This window comes from Sceloporus occidentalis, unplaced genomic scaffold (genome assembly GCF_023333645.1).
Source record: "Sceloporus occidentalis isolate IW3139 unplaced genomic scaffold, rSceOcc1.0.p SCAF_4, whole genome shotgun sequence".
Classification (NCBI taxonomy): Eukaryota; Metazoa; Chordata; class Lepidosauria; order Squamata; family Phrynosomatidae; genus Sceloporus; species Sceloporus occidentalis.
Window position 1 is genome coordinate 89,501,268 of NW_028316984.1, and position 15,511 is coordinate 89,516,778.

General features: G+C 40.1%; 1 protein-coding gene across 3 annotated transcripts in view; it reads left to right on the top strand.

Moving 5' to 3' along the window:
- LOC149314305 (carnitine O-palmitoyltransferase 1, liver isoform-like) overlaps positions 1-15,511 on the top strand; it is an 81,591-nt gene that overhangs the window by 10,607 nt on the left and 55,473 nt on the right. For all 3 annotated transcript variants that reach the window (XM_089520809.1, XM_089520807.1, XM_089520808.1), the window contains exons 2-6: positions 3,863-4,016; positions 5,882-6,021; positions 7,881-8,052; positions 13,155-13,256; positions 14,377-14,514. In XM_089520809.1, coding sequence (XP_089376935.1) covers positions 3,876-4,016; positions 5,882-6,021; positions 7,881-8,052; positions 13,155-13,256; positions 14,377-14,514 — 693 coding nt within the window. In that variant the 5' untranslated portion in view covers positions 3,863-3,875. The remainder of the gene's footprint in view (positions 1-3,862; positions 4,017-5,881; positions 6,022-7,880; positions 8,053-13,154; positions 13,257-14,376; positions 14,515-15,511) is intronic.

Genomic DNA, 15,511 nt, shown 5'->3' on the forward strand with positions numbered 1-15,511 from the left:
CACACGTGACTTTGCTTCAGAAACGTGGAGGCAGGGAAGGGCTCTGCAGCCAGCTAGTAAAACCTCTTTAGGAAGCAGGAGGGTGATCTTAAAAAGTTATGAGTTGCAGTTCTTCTGCTTTCAGTACCCAGCTGCCGTCTGCGTCTAATTTTGGATTACATTTCCTTGGACTGCACAATTCAAGATGCTATTCTGTTCAGTATTGTACAGTTTTAAGAGAAGCGGTTTAAGAAATGAGTCTAAAATTATTGTAGTGTCATTGTTCGGGCCTCATAACTAATAGGGCTTCATCTTTAAGTCTGCTCTGTTGTAGGCAAATGTCTCTCAAATACTTCATTATTGCATTTAACGTGTCCCGTTTTTGTATTTGAGTATGGAAATGAAATTAATAATAATGGTAATAATAAAAAAATAATAATATAGACAAATATTTGGGCAGCTAGTGACATGTAAATATGTAGCAGAATTCATGCAGTTACAGGGCAGAATAACTTAATTTTCAACATTGGTTGAGGGAAAATTTCAGTATTGGTGCCTCAGAGTCCTAGCTTCTTAATTAACTATATAATTATAATTCTCTTTTTCATGCAGGAATCCTTAAATCTTTTCTTTTTAATTTGATCTTAATCTTTTCTTTTAGATTAACAATAAGATTGTAACAATATATCAAATACAGTCAAATATTATCAAAACACCTATAAATAATATATGTGTCTGTGTATTTATGCGTCCGTCTACCCTATGTAACATCCATTATTAGTTGCTCTGTTTCTATAATATATTAATATCTGTGGCAAAAATCCAGTTGGTCAGTTAGTAGTCAATTCAGTTATTGAGACTATATTAAGAATTCTTAAATATAGGAATTCCTGAATCCTCTACATACAGTATTTTACTGCTTGAAAAAAGTGAGAAATGAGAGTCAAAATCAGTCACTGAGACCACAGGATGCAGCTTTATAACAGAGCAGAAAATTTGCCCACAGTCCCATATTGTTCACTCTGAGTGACAGTAGCAGTTAAAATTCAGGTGGAATATTTTGCATTTGTTTGATATCTGATCCTTTGAGTAGCTGAACTGACAGGCTAGAATAAGATAGGCCAAGCTTGTGCTAGCCTTGCCCAGCCAGTCCTTGGTTGACACAGGGAAGGGGCGGGCATTTACATGCCTGCCATACCCTGGACCCATTACCACCACATGCCCCTTCTCTTCCTCCACCATTGAAGCTATTGAAATAATACCCATCGCTGCATCTGAAATGGAAATGGGGTGCCTCCGTCCAGGGATTAGAGCTTTGCAAAAAAGCTTTTGTTGCAAAATAACAAGATCATTTTTCCTGAGTATAGTTCTAACAAGGAAACTCTTCTGTCCATATGATGGTGAATGAGTGTCCTGCAGGGGTTACCCAGCTCTGAAAGTTTCATTTATACTCATTTGAAAGTTTCATTTGTGTAGCTTCAGTCCCACGTTTGTAAAATATAAATAGTATATTGAGCCATTGTAATTATTGCTATAATTTATACATAATACTTTGAATAGTTGAGGGCAATGCTATATAAACACTGGCCTTGCTAGTGTTTCTTTATAAATACCAGCCCTGTCCATGATGGCATAATTTATAAAGTAAAACGAGTACCCCAAAAATAACACAGTAGTAAATAGCAGAACAACTAAAACAGGCACAAGAAAGGAGTGCAGGGGCCGTTTGGTCAGCCAGGAGTTGCTACAACTCGGTAGCAAATGGCGGGTCATAGGCCCCTTTGCTCCAGAATCAGACTGATACCAGCAGATCAGCATCTGGTGTGCCTGATCCCAGCCTGGATTCAAAGATGGGGGGAACATGAACCTTCGAGCCCATGTATACAGCTTCTTAGTTGAATATTCAGTGAGGGAAATTAGGAGGGCTGGTGGCATGCAAAGCCATGTGCTCTGTCATCAAGGTTTATGTTCTGTAACAAAAAGAGAAAGGAACAATTCTAGTCATCCCCTAAATTAGTTTTTTACAACTTAGTGTTAAGTTGGGAGAATGTCTCAGACCTCTTAAGGAGCTCCTGTTGAAGTGAAGGCTTCTGTTAAAACTTGAATAATGCTTTATTATTGCAAAATACTGTATATTGAAATCTATTCTCTGGAAGACAAGACAAGCTATATCCCACTCCTTTTCTTCATTTCAGTTTGATCAGGATCATTCGATATGGGCTGCCATTGCTTGCCCTTGGTTAACAAATGTGACTAAGGTGTCCTTTGCATATCATTACTGTATGTTCTTATCTTCTTAATGTCAGTGTGGTGCAGTGGTTTGAGTGTTTGTTTGACCACGACTCTCAGTTCCCCTATTGGCCATGGAAATCTACTAGGTGACCTTCGGTGAGTCACATACTCTCAGCCCCAGAAAACCCTGTCATAGGTTTGCCTTAGGGTTGCCATACGTTGGAAACAAAGGCACAGAACAGCAATCTTATAACCACTTCTTTGAAGCTTCAGTGCCATCCTCTTCTGTTAGTTGTTCCAATGTATGTACAGTGTGCCTGTGTTATACGCGAGTGCACCATACGCAGCATCCAGCATACACTGAAAGCCTTTGACGGAAGAAGCCTCGGCACCCTCGGAAGAAGTAATGGGGGGGGGGGTGCCATGTGTACGAGCCCCATTACTTCCAATGGGGCTTCAGCATATGTATTTTTTTCCTTACGCAGGGGATCCGGAACAGATTCCCCCACATAAGGAGAGGGCACACCAAACTCACTCCTCCTCTTAACTTTTCCTGAAATTGTAGAGCTATATGAAGATTGCCTTAATCTGTACAGATCATGTTAAATGGAGCTGCCAAAGTTTTAAAGCATAGATGAAAAGCATATTATTACAATATGGCAAACCTATATATGGGATGGAGAGGAGATGATTTTAGAGGTGATGTGTAGGAGGGCAGTCCAAGGGTTAGAGCTGTGCCAAAGAGCTTTTGTTGCAAAATAGCAGGATCATTTTTTCCTGAGTGTGGTTCTAACAAGGAAACTGTTCTGTCCATATGATAGTGAATGAATGTCCCACAGGGGTTACACAGCTCTGAAAGTTTCATTTGTGTAGCTTCAGTCCCATATTTGTAATATAAATAGCTATATTGAGCCATTATTGCTATAATTTGTACAGAATATTTTGAATAGTTGAATATAATAGCAAGTACATTCCTATACCACTTACCAATGTAATAAGCAGTTTACAAAGTGTAAGCTAATTGCCCCGCAAGCTGGGTACTCATTTTAGCAACCTCGGAAGGATGCAAGCCTGAGCTGGCCCAGAGCCCCTGGCTGGTATTGAACTCAGTTGTGGTTTGTGAGTGAGTGGCTGCAGTACAGGCATTTATCCACTGTGCCACCATTGGCCTTGCTTGTGTTTCTATATAAATGTCAGCCCTGTCAATGATGGAATAATTTAAAAAGTGAAAAGAGTAACTCGAAAATAATTTAATAGTAAGTAGCAGAACAACTAAAACAAGATGTTAAAACAATTTCATTGCAAGTTATGAACCCAGGAAAATAAAAAGGACTTCGCTTTGCACCAAAAGAAGAGCAAGGTGACCACCAAGGAAAAGTTCCCTACCTCTGTTACTCTTTTTAGTTTATTCAGAAGTATCCTGTTGTTGGTGTTACTTGGAGCAGACTTTGCTCTTTATAATTGATGGGGCATGATGTAGTCTGAAATTTTGGGAAGTATATTATGCAAACAAAGAAACAAGCAACAAGATAGCAGATACTTGGTATGTATACTTTTGCATTATATGTCATATACCCTCTTTCTGGTTAGTTATCTCAAAGTAAGTTCCTACTACTAATATGCAATTTAAAAAAAATCTTGCTTTTGACAGATACATTCTAACAATGGCGGAAGCCCATCAGGCAGTTGCGTTTCAGTTTACTGTAACACCAGATGGAATAGACCTTCGCATGAGCCATGAAGCTCTCAGGCAGATCTACCTGTCTGGTCTCTATTCTTGGAAGAAGAAGTTCATCAGATTCAAGGTAATTTATTTTGTAGATCTTAATCTGTGCTCAGGGCAGAGGTACACTCTATGCTACAATGCAGGGTTCTGAACATCCTTGTTTACAACATAATACTAATGTTTCCACACATTTCCTTTGAGTTATTTTTTTTTTATCTTTCCAACCGGATTTAGTAAATTACAACAAGTAAACCACTATAAGAAAGAATGAAAGAAACTGTGCTATTTTCTCTCTGCAAATGTATTCTTCCTTATTTATTTCTGTCCCACCTGTCTCCCCTTAGAACAGTGGTTCCCAAACCTCGGTCCTCATTTTTGACTTCAGCTCCCAGAATTCCTGACTGTTGGCCAAGCTGGCAAAGGCCTCTGGGAGTTGAAGTCCAAAATACCTGGAGGATCAAAGTTTGGGAATCACTGCCTTAGAACGTAACAATAAAATGATTAAAAATTGTAAAAAACACAAACTTAAAATGTTTTAAGTAGTAAAAAAACTACTTAAGAATTATTTAAGATGGAATTATCTATTCAGAATAAAGCCCTCTTTTGCTGCACTCCTGCCTAACTGCTAAAGATCTTCTTGAATAAAAAGTTCTTTGCTGGTGGAGGGACAACAGAGAGGGGGGCATCTGTCCTCATTTGGAGGAATGCTCCACAGTCTGGGAGCAGCCACCAAGGAGTCTCCTTCTTGCTTCTGAGTGACAGGAAAAAAGAAGGGCTCTCCCCAAGTATCTCAAAGCCCATGCAGGTTCGTATAGAAGAATACAGTCTTTCAGATAGTTATCAGATAGATACCTATCTATGTACACACACACAATAACTTGCCCTTCTAATTGTACCCAGAAACAGACATGCACCCAGGAAAACTGTTATTAACAAGGAAATCACATGTTCCCCGTAATTGACCCTGATCAACAGTCTGGCTACAGAATTTTGCACCAGAAAATGTTTTTGAATAATTTTCAAAATTGCCCCACATAGAGCTTGTTACAACAGTCTAAATTGGATGTAACTAAGGCATAAAATGGGAGAAGGCCTTCTCTCTGGCTGACAGACTCTAGAACTTGATAAGACATAGTGGGAGAAAAGGGTAAACTAGTATGAGATGCTAGTAGAAAATATGCCAATCTGAATGGGAAAATGTATGTGTGTTTCCCTCCTATAGTCTCTTTCTAGGCAAGCTCCTGCCTTCCTTTCCTTTTGTCAACAGGTAAAGACCTTCTTACTTCTGTTTAGGAACTGATTTTTGTACATGTAAGGGCTTTCTCTTTTAGGGTTCAGTACTATATTTGCTCTATGGTTTTAATGGTTTAAATGGTTTTAAATTTACAAATAGTTTAGTACTGGTTTAAATGTGATTTTTTTTGTGTGTGGTTTTAGCTACATGTAGTTTTATTTGTATTTTTTTTAATCTGTAAATTGCCTTGAGTCCCAGTTTTAGGAGAAAGGCAGGGTATAAATAAAATTAAGGATACATCACCATGCAAGATCAGACAGCTTTAGGAATGGGTGCACTCTACAGACATCTTAAAGTCTCTCACTGTAGGAACAAATGGACCAGTCTTCTCCTGATATCGGCATTTTTTGGAAAGGTTTGTAAACCCAAACACCTTCTCAAATGTTAAGACCTTCAGATTTCCATAGGTACAGTATTTATTAGTTTCCAAGTATGCTTTTGCTCATTGGCAAAGTGCATTTGCTATGTATATGTACTGTAATGATCTATAAGGAAGACCAATATAGCAAACTAGTCTTCATTTGTATGGCTGTGTCTTCACATATCCTGGGATATTTCTTAAAACAATTGCTATGGGAAACATGAGGTGATGGCTTCAGAAAATTTCTGGAAAATCCAAAAAATTAATTATTGTCTTCTTATCTTTACAGAATGGCATAATCACAGGAGTCTATCCTGCTAGCCCATCAAGTTGGCTGATTGTAGTAGTAGGAGTTATGTCAACAATGTATGCTAAAGTAGATCCTTCTTTGGGATTAATAGCTAAAATCAACCGGACCCTTGATACAACGTAAGTAATTAGCACCCTCTTTTATTCTTGATCATATTCTTATGATAAGTTTTGCGATGAATGAAGTGACACTTCTCTTTCCTTTAGCTCAGAAAAAGCTGAGCAATTTAACCCAAGGTATTTCCTTTAATTTTAATTATTGTTAAACATCTCAGCTTATTTTGCCATTAGTGTTGAAATGAAAAGAGGTCTTTTTTCTTATATGTATGTCTGTATTTGTGTGTGTGTTTTTGCACATACAGACTCTTGCCTTTAGTGCTTAGCTCCTAGAGCAGGAAGCCAACCACCAGGAGTTCTGAGGACTGTTTTATCACTCTTGACAAAATAGCTATGAGAAGGATGGAGCTGAGTATAGTTGCATTCTTCTATGGCTCAGATTAAAATCCATACCAAGAAGATCTTGGGCTGGGCATTTGGACTGTAAGACTTTCTTTTTTGATGAGACGAATATTCTAAACCATGAAGTCAGAAAGCAGACTTCTTTGGGGAGCTACACTACAAAGGGTTGTACCTTTTATGAGTATCTCTGTGCTGTATTTAATATACACTGAATAAAAATACACACAATGTTTGTTTAAAAAAAGCATAAGCATTTTTTTTTAAATAAAAAAGCTCCTTATATAATTTACAATATCATACAAGGATCCTTTGGTTGTGTTTCAGAGAGTTCTGTCTTCATGCCATTAACATTTTACCAAAATATTAAGCATTTTATTAATTGTATAATTTGGGTAGGGCCACATAATTTGAAGGCTAACTGCCATTCCTATAAATTGCTGCTATCTTTCATTTGGAGTTTTAAAGCTTTTTATAAATATTATTTGATTTTATTTGTTTACTACCTTTTCTTTTCAAGGGACAAAAGTGAGACACAAGCTTTTAAAATGACTGACTGAGTGACTGAAATAACACAAACCTAACTATGGCTTTATGTTACTATGGGTAGATCTAATGAATTTGAAGTTATTTGGCATTAGCATTTTGAATAAAATATGCACACAGTTAAGTTAGTTATCTAGTTTTGGCTCTCCTTCAATATAGGGAGTGTAATTTGGGGACTTAAGGGCTGGAATGGTTCAAATGGACTTGTGCAGAAGGAAAGCTTCATGATGGATGGCAGTGTCTTTGTTCTCTTCCTTTCCTGGGCCCTCATTCTCTTTTTCCTTTTAATTTATGTTAAAATGCTACCTATGTCCTGTGGCTGACCTGTGGTAAGATTACTATGTACTGTTAAAAGCAAGTGAAATGTCTTTCCAATTTAATGTCAAGCCTTGTCAGCACAATTTCATGTAGAGAGCTGTAAGAGAGTATCACAGGATGCCTGTGTTCTAGGAACATGCAGTGGGGTGCATGACCAGTGGCTCTTTCACACTTTACAGTTATAACACTTTGATTCTACTTAGCTGCATCCCTTAGAATCCTGTGATTTGTAGTTTGGTAGGACACTAAAGATCTGTGGCTGAGAATTCTAATTATGCCCCTAAACTTCAAATGCCAGAATTCCATAGGATGGAAACATGGCCATTAAAGTAGCATCATAGTTCCATAATTGTGTAGTGTGAATGCATCCCTAGGCTTTATTCCAACCACTGATGCCATAGTAATGGCTTTTGAAACATTTTTTTTCTTAAAAATAAAAAAGAAGAGAGACAGAGCTGGCATCCCATTGGTAACCACTTGAGCTGTTTTATGCTGTTCTCCCTCCTCCCAAATTTGCCACCTGTCACTGGGCTACTGAATTGGCACTTCAGTTCAGCCCCTAAGTTCAGATTGACCCTGGCTTTCTTAGTATGTTCTGCTGTTTTACTTTTGTCAGACTTGTTTGACAGATACTTTCTTTTTTAATTTTCCCTCAATAGTGGCTATATGTCCAACCAAACACAGAATATTGTCAGTGGGATTCTTTTTGGAACAGGGCTCTGGGTGGTCCTTATTTTCTCAATGCGCTACACACTAAAGATGCTGCTTTCCTACCATGGCTGGATGTTTGCCGAACATGGCAAACTTTCTAAAGGAACCAAGTTATGGATGGTAAGAGTTATTCATCATAAACTTGAACGTAAAATGGAGTTGAGGTAACATTTACCTGATTTAGACCAGATTCTTGTCAGTGTTTTATGTAGAGGTTACCTTTTGTGTAGAGTCAGTTAATGGTAGCAAGGGAAGCCAGAGAAAATCTTCCAGCACCAAACAGCCTATTTTTCTAGTCTGTTTTATTCTCCTCATAGTTGCTGTGGCAGTGGCCTTTCTCCTCATGCCACAACTCCCTACACAGGCATAGTTATGCCTGCACAGTGAAACATTCCCACCACCTTGATAGGCATGAACACGAAATAGGGGGAGCACAAAATAGGGTCTTCAGAATGACTGCCCCTAAGCTCTAGACCTCTCTTCCTAAAGAAACCAGAATGGTCTCACCCTTACCATCCTTCCATCATCAAGTAAAGACTCCCCCCACCCCACCTATGGAACCTGAAGATTTTTAAAGAAAAAGATTTTAAGAGAGTGCTGTATTGTTTTAATTGTGCTTGTGTTTTTCTCTGCATTTTATTATTTTAATTGTATGTTCTAAATTATTTTAATATTGTTCAAGTTTAATTCTACTTTAATCTTGATCTTTTGTATGTGTTTAGCTACATTGTAGTCATTTTAATGCATAAGTCACCTTGAGTTCTGAGTTTGGGGGAAAGGTGGGATATAAATCAAGTTTATCATCACCACCACTACCAGGATCCAGGCTCTATCATAAGTAACTTTGTTTTCTGCATGTTGCTTTTGTATTTTTCCTGCCCAAACGGGCAGGAAAGGATGGCAAGACGTCATCCTTTTCTGCCCTGGATCGTTGCCGTGGCAACCGCATGGGTGTGGCAACGATCCGCTTCAAAAAGGAGCTGTGAAAAGTAGCTGCTTTCCACGCCGCTGCCAATGTGCCATTAGCGCCCTTGAGCGGAGCGGTGATGTCTCTTGTGTGCCGCTCCGTTTGGATATAGCACACAAGACATGTCATCGATGCACGCGCTATCTGAACGTGTGCATGCCCAAAATGGTGCTGGAAGAGAGCAAAGTGTGCGGACGCTCCACTCTCCCAAGCCCTGATTTCGGTCCCAGGCCACCACAAAGCAGCAGTTTGTACCGGGCTCTACTCTCCTCCTCCTCCTTCTTCATATTCACATAACTGACTACTCCTGCATATTCCTTGAACATTTTCAGTTTGGTTACATCCTGCCTACTGGCAGAAGTATCCTTCATTTTTGTGAAGCTTGACTACAGTTGACTGCAGTATTTTAATAGCTGAATGTTCAGTGCTGCAGTTCTTCTTATCAGACAAAGCCATATAAGACCACAGTCTGAGCATATTGGTGAATTGTTCTGAATGCTGGAACATAAAGCTTCATAGCTTCATAAAATGGGTAAAGGCCCAAACCTCAGGTCCAAAGAAAGTTTAAGAAGAAACATTTTGAATGTATCAGGAGGGATAGTTGGGACAGAGGAATACCTTGCCCTGAGAATTATTAGGTTGCAGCACCCTTCCCCAACCTGACTGTGAGGTTATGAGAGTTGTAGTCTAGCATATCTAGAGAGCTAGAAGGTTAACCTTACAGAGTAAGTGACTGGTATTAGGACTAAACAAATAGATGCCTTGTCTACAACAGTCTCTTGTGTTATTACATTGTGTCCCTTACATGTATTAGTTGATTGTAGAAGGAATTCAATTGGAACATGAGAACTAGTCTGTTGAATGTTTTTATGAGAAATAGAAACCAGTTGCAAACAAAATGTCTGATAGTTTTTTCCAGATATAATTTCAAGAGCTTTCTGATTTGAATACAGGCTCAATCTGTAAGGGTAAGGGACCAGAGCATTGTGCCATCATGGCTTATCATTTTCATTGGATGGATTTTTGGCATGCCTTACAAATTTGACACTTTTTTTCTTACAATACTGAGCTTGAGTGCTGTGAACAAACTATGATTAATATGCCATCTTGAATGTTAGTCCTGGATACTGTGAGGAAAACAATTATCAGTATAACTGAAACGACAAGCATCTTGAAAAATACATCTAAAAATATATCTAATAACGGGGACTGAATTTCTCAGAAATTTGGGAGAGTTTATCATAACTAGCTTTGGCGGGTTACAGACCACTGAAAAGCGGCGGCCTGCACCTGGTGGCCTGCCAGAGCGGCAGCCACCGAGGCCCCAATCCGCCGCTTTCCAGGCTACGGGGAAGCGGCAAAAGGCCCCTTCCCCGCAGCCTGGAAAGGGGTATCCTTGGGGCTTCAAGGCCCAAGGACACCCTGCGGCGGCGGGGAGGAGGAGAAAGGGGCCACTTGGCCCCTTTCTCCTCTGCGTCGCTGGGCGCAGCCATCTGAAGGCTGTGCCCAGCGACGCAAACAGAAAAGGCGCTCCGTTTTGGAGCTCCATTTCCGGCCGGGGAAGGGGCGCACTATGCGCCCTGGCGCGGCGTGATGACGTCACGTCCGCGTCGCCCCATATAGAGGCGGCGTTGTCGTGATGTCGTAATGGCGGCGGCCGTGTGGAACAGCCGCCGCCATTTTGTGTGCGCTCCACGCGTGCTAGGGTTGGAGGCATCCGGAAAGGACGCCCCTTTCTAACCCTAGCACGTGCGGAGCACACACTTTAAGGCCTGTCTGTAACGGGCCTTTATTTGCTAGGTTGTTGCATTCTACCTCACTAAACAGTCTTGACTGTTGTTGCCCCCCCCCCCCCCCCCGAGTATTCTTCTTGCTATTTTTATACTTTACCTTTGGTTAAGAACCTTGAGAGAGAAATACACACACACACCAAAAGCTGGTTAAAGAAAGAATTTTGTGATATTTGTGATCTCTGCTTGTAGTAGAAGAATTTCTGTGTTCTGCAACAGTTTACAAAATGAAATGTAATTATTTTTGTGATGGCTGTGCTTTCAGGAAAGAATTTCACTATGTCATACCACGTTAGAGGTAATGTAGACAGGTCTCCTGCTTAGGCACTGTCTATCATAGTGAGGCTGTTGCCAAAGGATGAGCCAAAGTTATGTCCCCTCTTGACAAGAGTTTGCTAAAGCTTCAGATATTTGTACTTGCATATACAGTGTGTATGAAAACTTGAATGGAAGATGAAACTACTGACCGTTTAAAAAAAAATTCCACTTTAAAACTGCAATAGGCAAGCCACTTTTAAGCACAAATTATTCCTCAAAATCTATCTATTTGGAGGTAAGGTCATGGGCCTATTGGCTATAGTTGACTGGAATGCATGTGTTGAAGTAACACCAGAGGAGCATCATTAGCATACAGAAGTCCACAATTTTACTGGTTACATCTGAAGAAACTTGGCCTAGCTTGGGATAAGAAATCATGTGGCATTCAGACGTTGTTTGGACTGCAGCTCCCAGCAGACCCAACTAACATAGGCCCGTTACAGACGGGCACCCTAGGACGGACTCAGTCCGTGCTAGGGTTAGAAAGGGGCGTCTCTTCCAGACGCCCCTAACCCTAGCACGGACTGAGTCCGTACGAAATGGCGACGGCTGTTCCACACGGCCGCCGCCATCTTGACATAGTGCCTCGCGGCGTCACATCCAGGGCCCAGGAAGGAGCGCGATTTTCGCGCTACTTTGCTGTGTCCGGGAACCGCGCCATTTGGCTGCTGCGGTTCCCGGACGCAGCAACCGGCGGCGGCAGCAGACCGCCGCTTTTCGCCATAGTCAGTGCTGAGGAATGCTGGGAGTTGTGCTCAGATATCATCTGGAGAGCCACACGTGATTCCTACTCTTGATCACGGGACCCATCTGCCAAATAATGGAACCCCATTCCCTCCTCCCATAGCCTGGTGCTGGGGGGAGTATGGAATGACAGACATAGCATTCCACATAGCTGAAATGGCTCCTCTATCAGCTGTGAATGAGGTTTCATAACCTCCAAGCTGGATGTGCTCCTGAATATCTCAGCCCAAAGTCCTTTAAGGCACCCTTGGACTAAGGATGATGGGCATTCTCTCCCCAATAATATAGGAATGTGGCCCTATGTGAAAACCTGCCTAAAATTGTGACAAAAATCTCAAATAATATAAAACATATAGGCCTGTTACAGACCGCCAAAATAAAGCTGCTTTGGGTCTCTTTGGAGGTATGCTATTTAAATGATGCATGGGTCCTAAGAGTCCGGAGGTCGCGCCAAAGCCACACTCCATTCCTGAGCACTGGAGTGCAGCTTTGGTGCAGCTTCCAGATTCTTAGGATGCATGCATCATTTAAACAGCATACCTCCAAAGAGACCCGAAGCAGCTTTATAAGTAAGAGCCCATAAGCTCTAAAATGAAAAGTAGGAGAACGGGAAAGATCTGAGCCAGACTATGGGTGCCTACAAGAATGATTTTACACTCCCTTGGCAGACCATAGAAGAACCACTGCGTTCACTGGCGTGAGCCCATTCCCCAGGCTGACCAACCACTATAATGTCTCAGGAAAGCCTATGAAAATCTTGCAGCTTCCCAGAAATAAAACCACTAGCATACCTTGACAAAGATGGATGCCTGTTGTATCCCAGTGCTCTTTCAGAGGGTTGTAATGGAATCCCCAGTAAGACTGGGGATCTACCTGTGTCTTTTCCTGGCAGTTCAATCAGTTGTCCTGCTACTTTATAAACACTGAAGATTTGAGTGCTCTAGCCATTCCTATGGCATACGTTTTCTCTTTGAACATTAAAATGGAGCAAAAAATCATTAAAAGAACATTTATTGGTATTGTTCCATTAACATGTGTGGCACCTTACTTGTTTAGCAAGGATTCTGTTCCCAAAGAGTTTACACATAGTCAGAAAAGGGTGGAGAGGATAGAAAAGGTGTAGGCAAATATTAGATAAATTTAAACCTTGGTTATGATTAGGAATCAGGATTAACAGCCAAATACCATATGAAAAATGGATTTTGAGGTGAGATAGTTTCTCTTCGGCCTAGGGTTTATAAGAAATGGATTAACAGTTGTCAGAAATCCATGTTTGCATGTGCTCTTTAACTGTCATCTTCTGAGAAGGAAGTCCAAATGATGAAGTACACGTTTATGAAACATATTAAACACTTCTTTTCTGCTGCTCAGCAAAACTTTATTTTCTTCTGTTTAATTTGCAGACACTGGTGAAGCTTTTTTCTGGTCGTAAACCAATGCTGTACAGTTTCCAGACATCTCTGCCACGTCTTCCAGTTCCAGCTGTTAAAGATACTGTAACTAGGGTGTGTTAGATTTTTGAAAATGCTCTCTCCCCAAATGTAAATCCAGATGGAATGTCTGCCTTGACTTTCTTTGTTCCCACGCCTGCATAAGTAAAAAATTAACATGATATCTGATTAACTCAGTTCCAGATTATGGCGTATCTCCTTTCACTTACAATGAAATCAAGTGTAGTGTTATCTATTGCCACAACTCATTGTATCTTGCATTTATGCTCCAGAGGCAAGATATTCAAGTCTTCAGATTCCTTTGTTTTTATCTATTGTCTGTCTTGTGTTATCTGTAAATGGTTTAAAGGCTCCTCACCAGACTTTGTTCTTAGAATTTCATTATATGATGAATCAGTTGATGGTAAAAGTAATTTTGCCTTACAGTTAATTGTTAGATTCAGCTAGAGTAGACTCACTGAATCAATGGGAAATTTAATTTAATAGTTCCATTGTTTCAGTGTTGACTGACTGACAAAATAGAACTTAATTTAGATTCACTAAGGCTCCATCCACACTGCAGAAACATTCTAGTTTGACACCACTTTAACTGCCATGGCTCACTGCTGTGTAATTATGGATAGTTGTGTGTGACATTTAGCTTTCTCTGTCAGAGAGCTCTTGGGCTTCAAGAAACTGCAATTCCAAGAATTCTGTAGCACTGAGTCATGTAAGTTAAAGTGGTATGAAACTGGATTATTTCTACAGTGCAGATGCAATTTAAGGTATCTTTGCTGCACCCCTAGAAATTCATTCTTGCACCACCTGGGGGTACAGGCACCCCAGGTTGGCAACCCCTGGGTTAGAAACGGGATTTCAGAATAACTAGTGGTTTGTTAATTTATTTATTTATTTATTTTGTGATACAGGTCAATTATATTCCAATTATAGATTCATGTTTTAAATGCTGTGATTTAATATGTTCTAAGTGCAGTAATGGCTTGTGCCATCAGAAAACCATTCTGTTACTGCATTTCTTCTTCGTCATACCAAATAACACTGGCAATTGTGGTGCTCTTTTGTATTGCCATGAGTGTTACTTTTATTTGTTGCTTATTTGTATCAGAAGAACAGAATGGGGTGATTTTTATAGACCTTGCCATGCTGACAGATCTTTTCTTCTTACCAATTCCAGTATTTAGAATCAGTTCGTCCTCTTATGAATGATGAACAGTTTAAAAGAATGGAAGGTCTTGGCAAAGATTTTGCAGTTAATCTTGGACCAAAGTTACAGTGGTACTTGAAACTGAAGTCCTGGTGGACTACAAACTATGTAAGTAGATGAATCAGGTTCTTTCCTGAAATCATATAGTTTTAACTTCTTAAATCTTCTGTGATCCTCTGTTTAAGTTTTTCAATTGTTTTATGTTTAAAGAAACATTACTCTTCAAAAGCAAATTTTGCTTACCATTTCAGTACATTGTTTTTATAAACTCTCATTTGTATACTGGCAGTAGAAACTGGTGATAGGTAAGACATGATAAATTTGTCCATGAACAGTATGAACTTTTATGTAATCCCACTTCTTTCAGCAGACAGGCCCAGCAGGAACTGTGACTGCTGTTTTTGTGTGTATGTGTGTGTGAACACCATCACGTCTATTACTGCTTAGCCTTAATTAGTTGTAAATTACTAGTTTGAGCTTGGATGGTGTTAAATATTTTAAGTAAGCAAATATGTATGTTAAACTCCTTTTTCTGCACAGGGAAAATAAATAATGAACTTATGGATGATGTGCAAGGCTTAAGTGCTTCTGATTCTCAAGTCTCTTCCCCCCCCCCCCTCTTTTAACTCTAGGCAAAACTGCTTGTTTGTAATTGTGTTCATCGCACACAATGCATTTTCAGGGATATGGACGTGCATTGTTTATATGACATGCCAGTCTAGCATCACATAATATTATTTGGAAATTCACAGATGCTTCCCTAGTTAGTGTGATTCATATATAATTGCTCTGAGAATAACATATTAATTGAGAATCAATCTGATCTTTCAGTTCTATCAGGCTCCTACATTTTAGGTCAGGTTTGCATGGCCAGAATAGGAGGAGCCCAGAGTTTTAAACATTTTAAACAGCCTAGCATCGCAACGAAGGGCTCTGGATCTTCTGGGAAGATCCAGAGAAAAGTGTGGTTTATTTTAAACCATTGAAAAGAAGGGGGGTATCTTGGGTTCTGTCCTAAACTGGCCATACATCATCCAGACAGTTCACATTAGAACCACAGATTGGGCCTTATGTCATCTGGACTGCTCACTGAGAGGACTGGAGG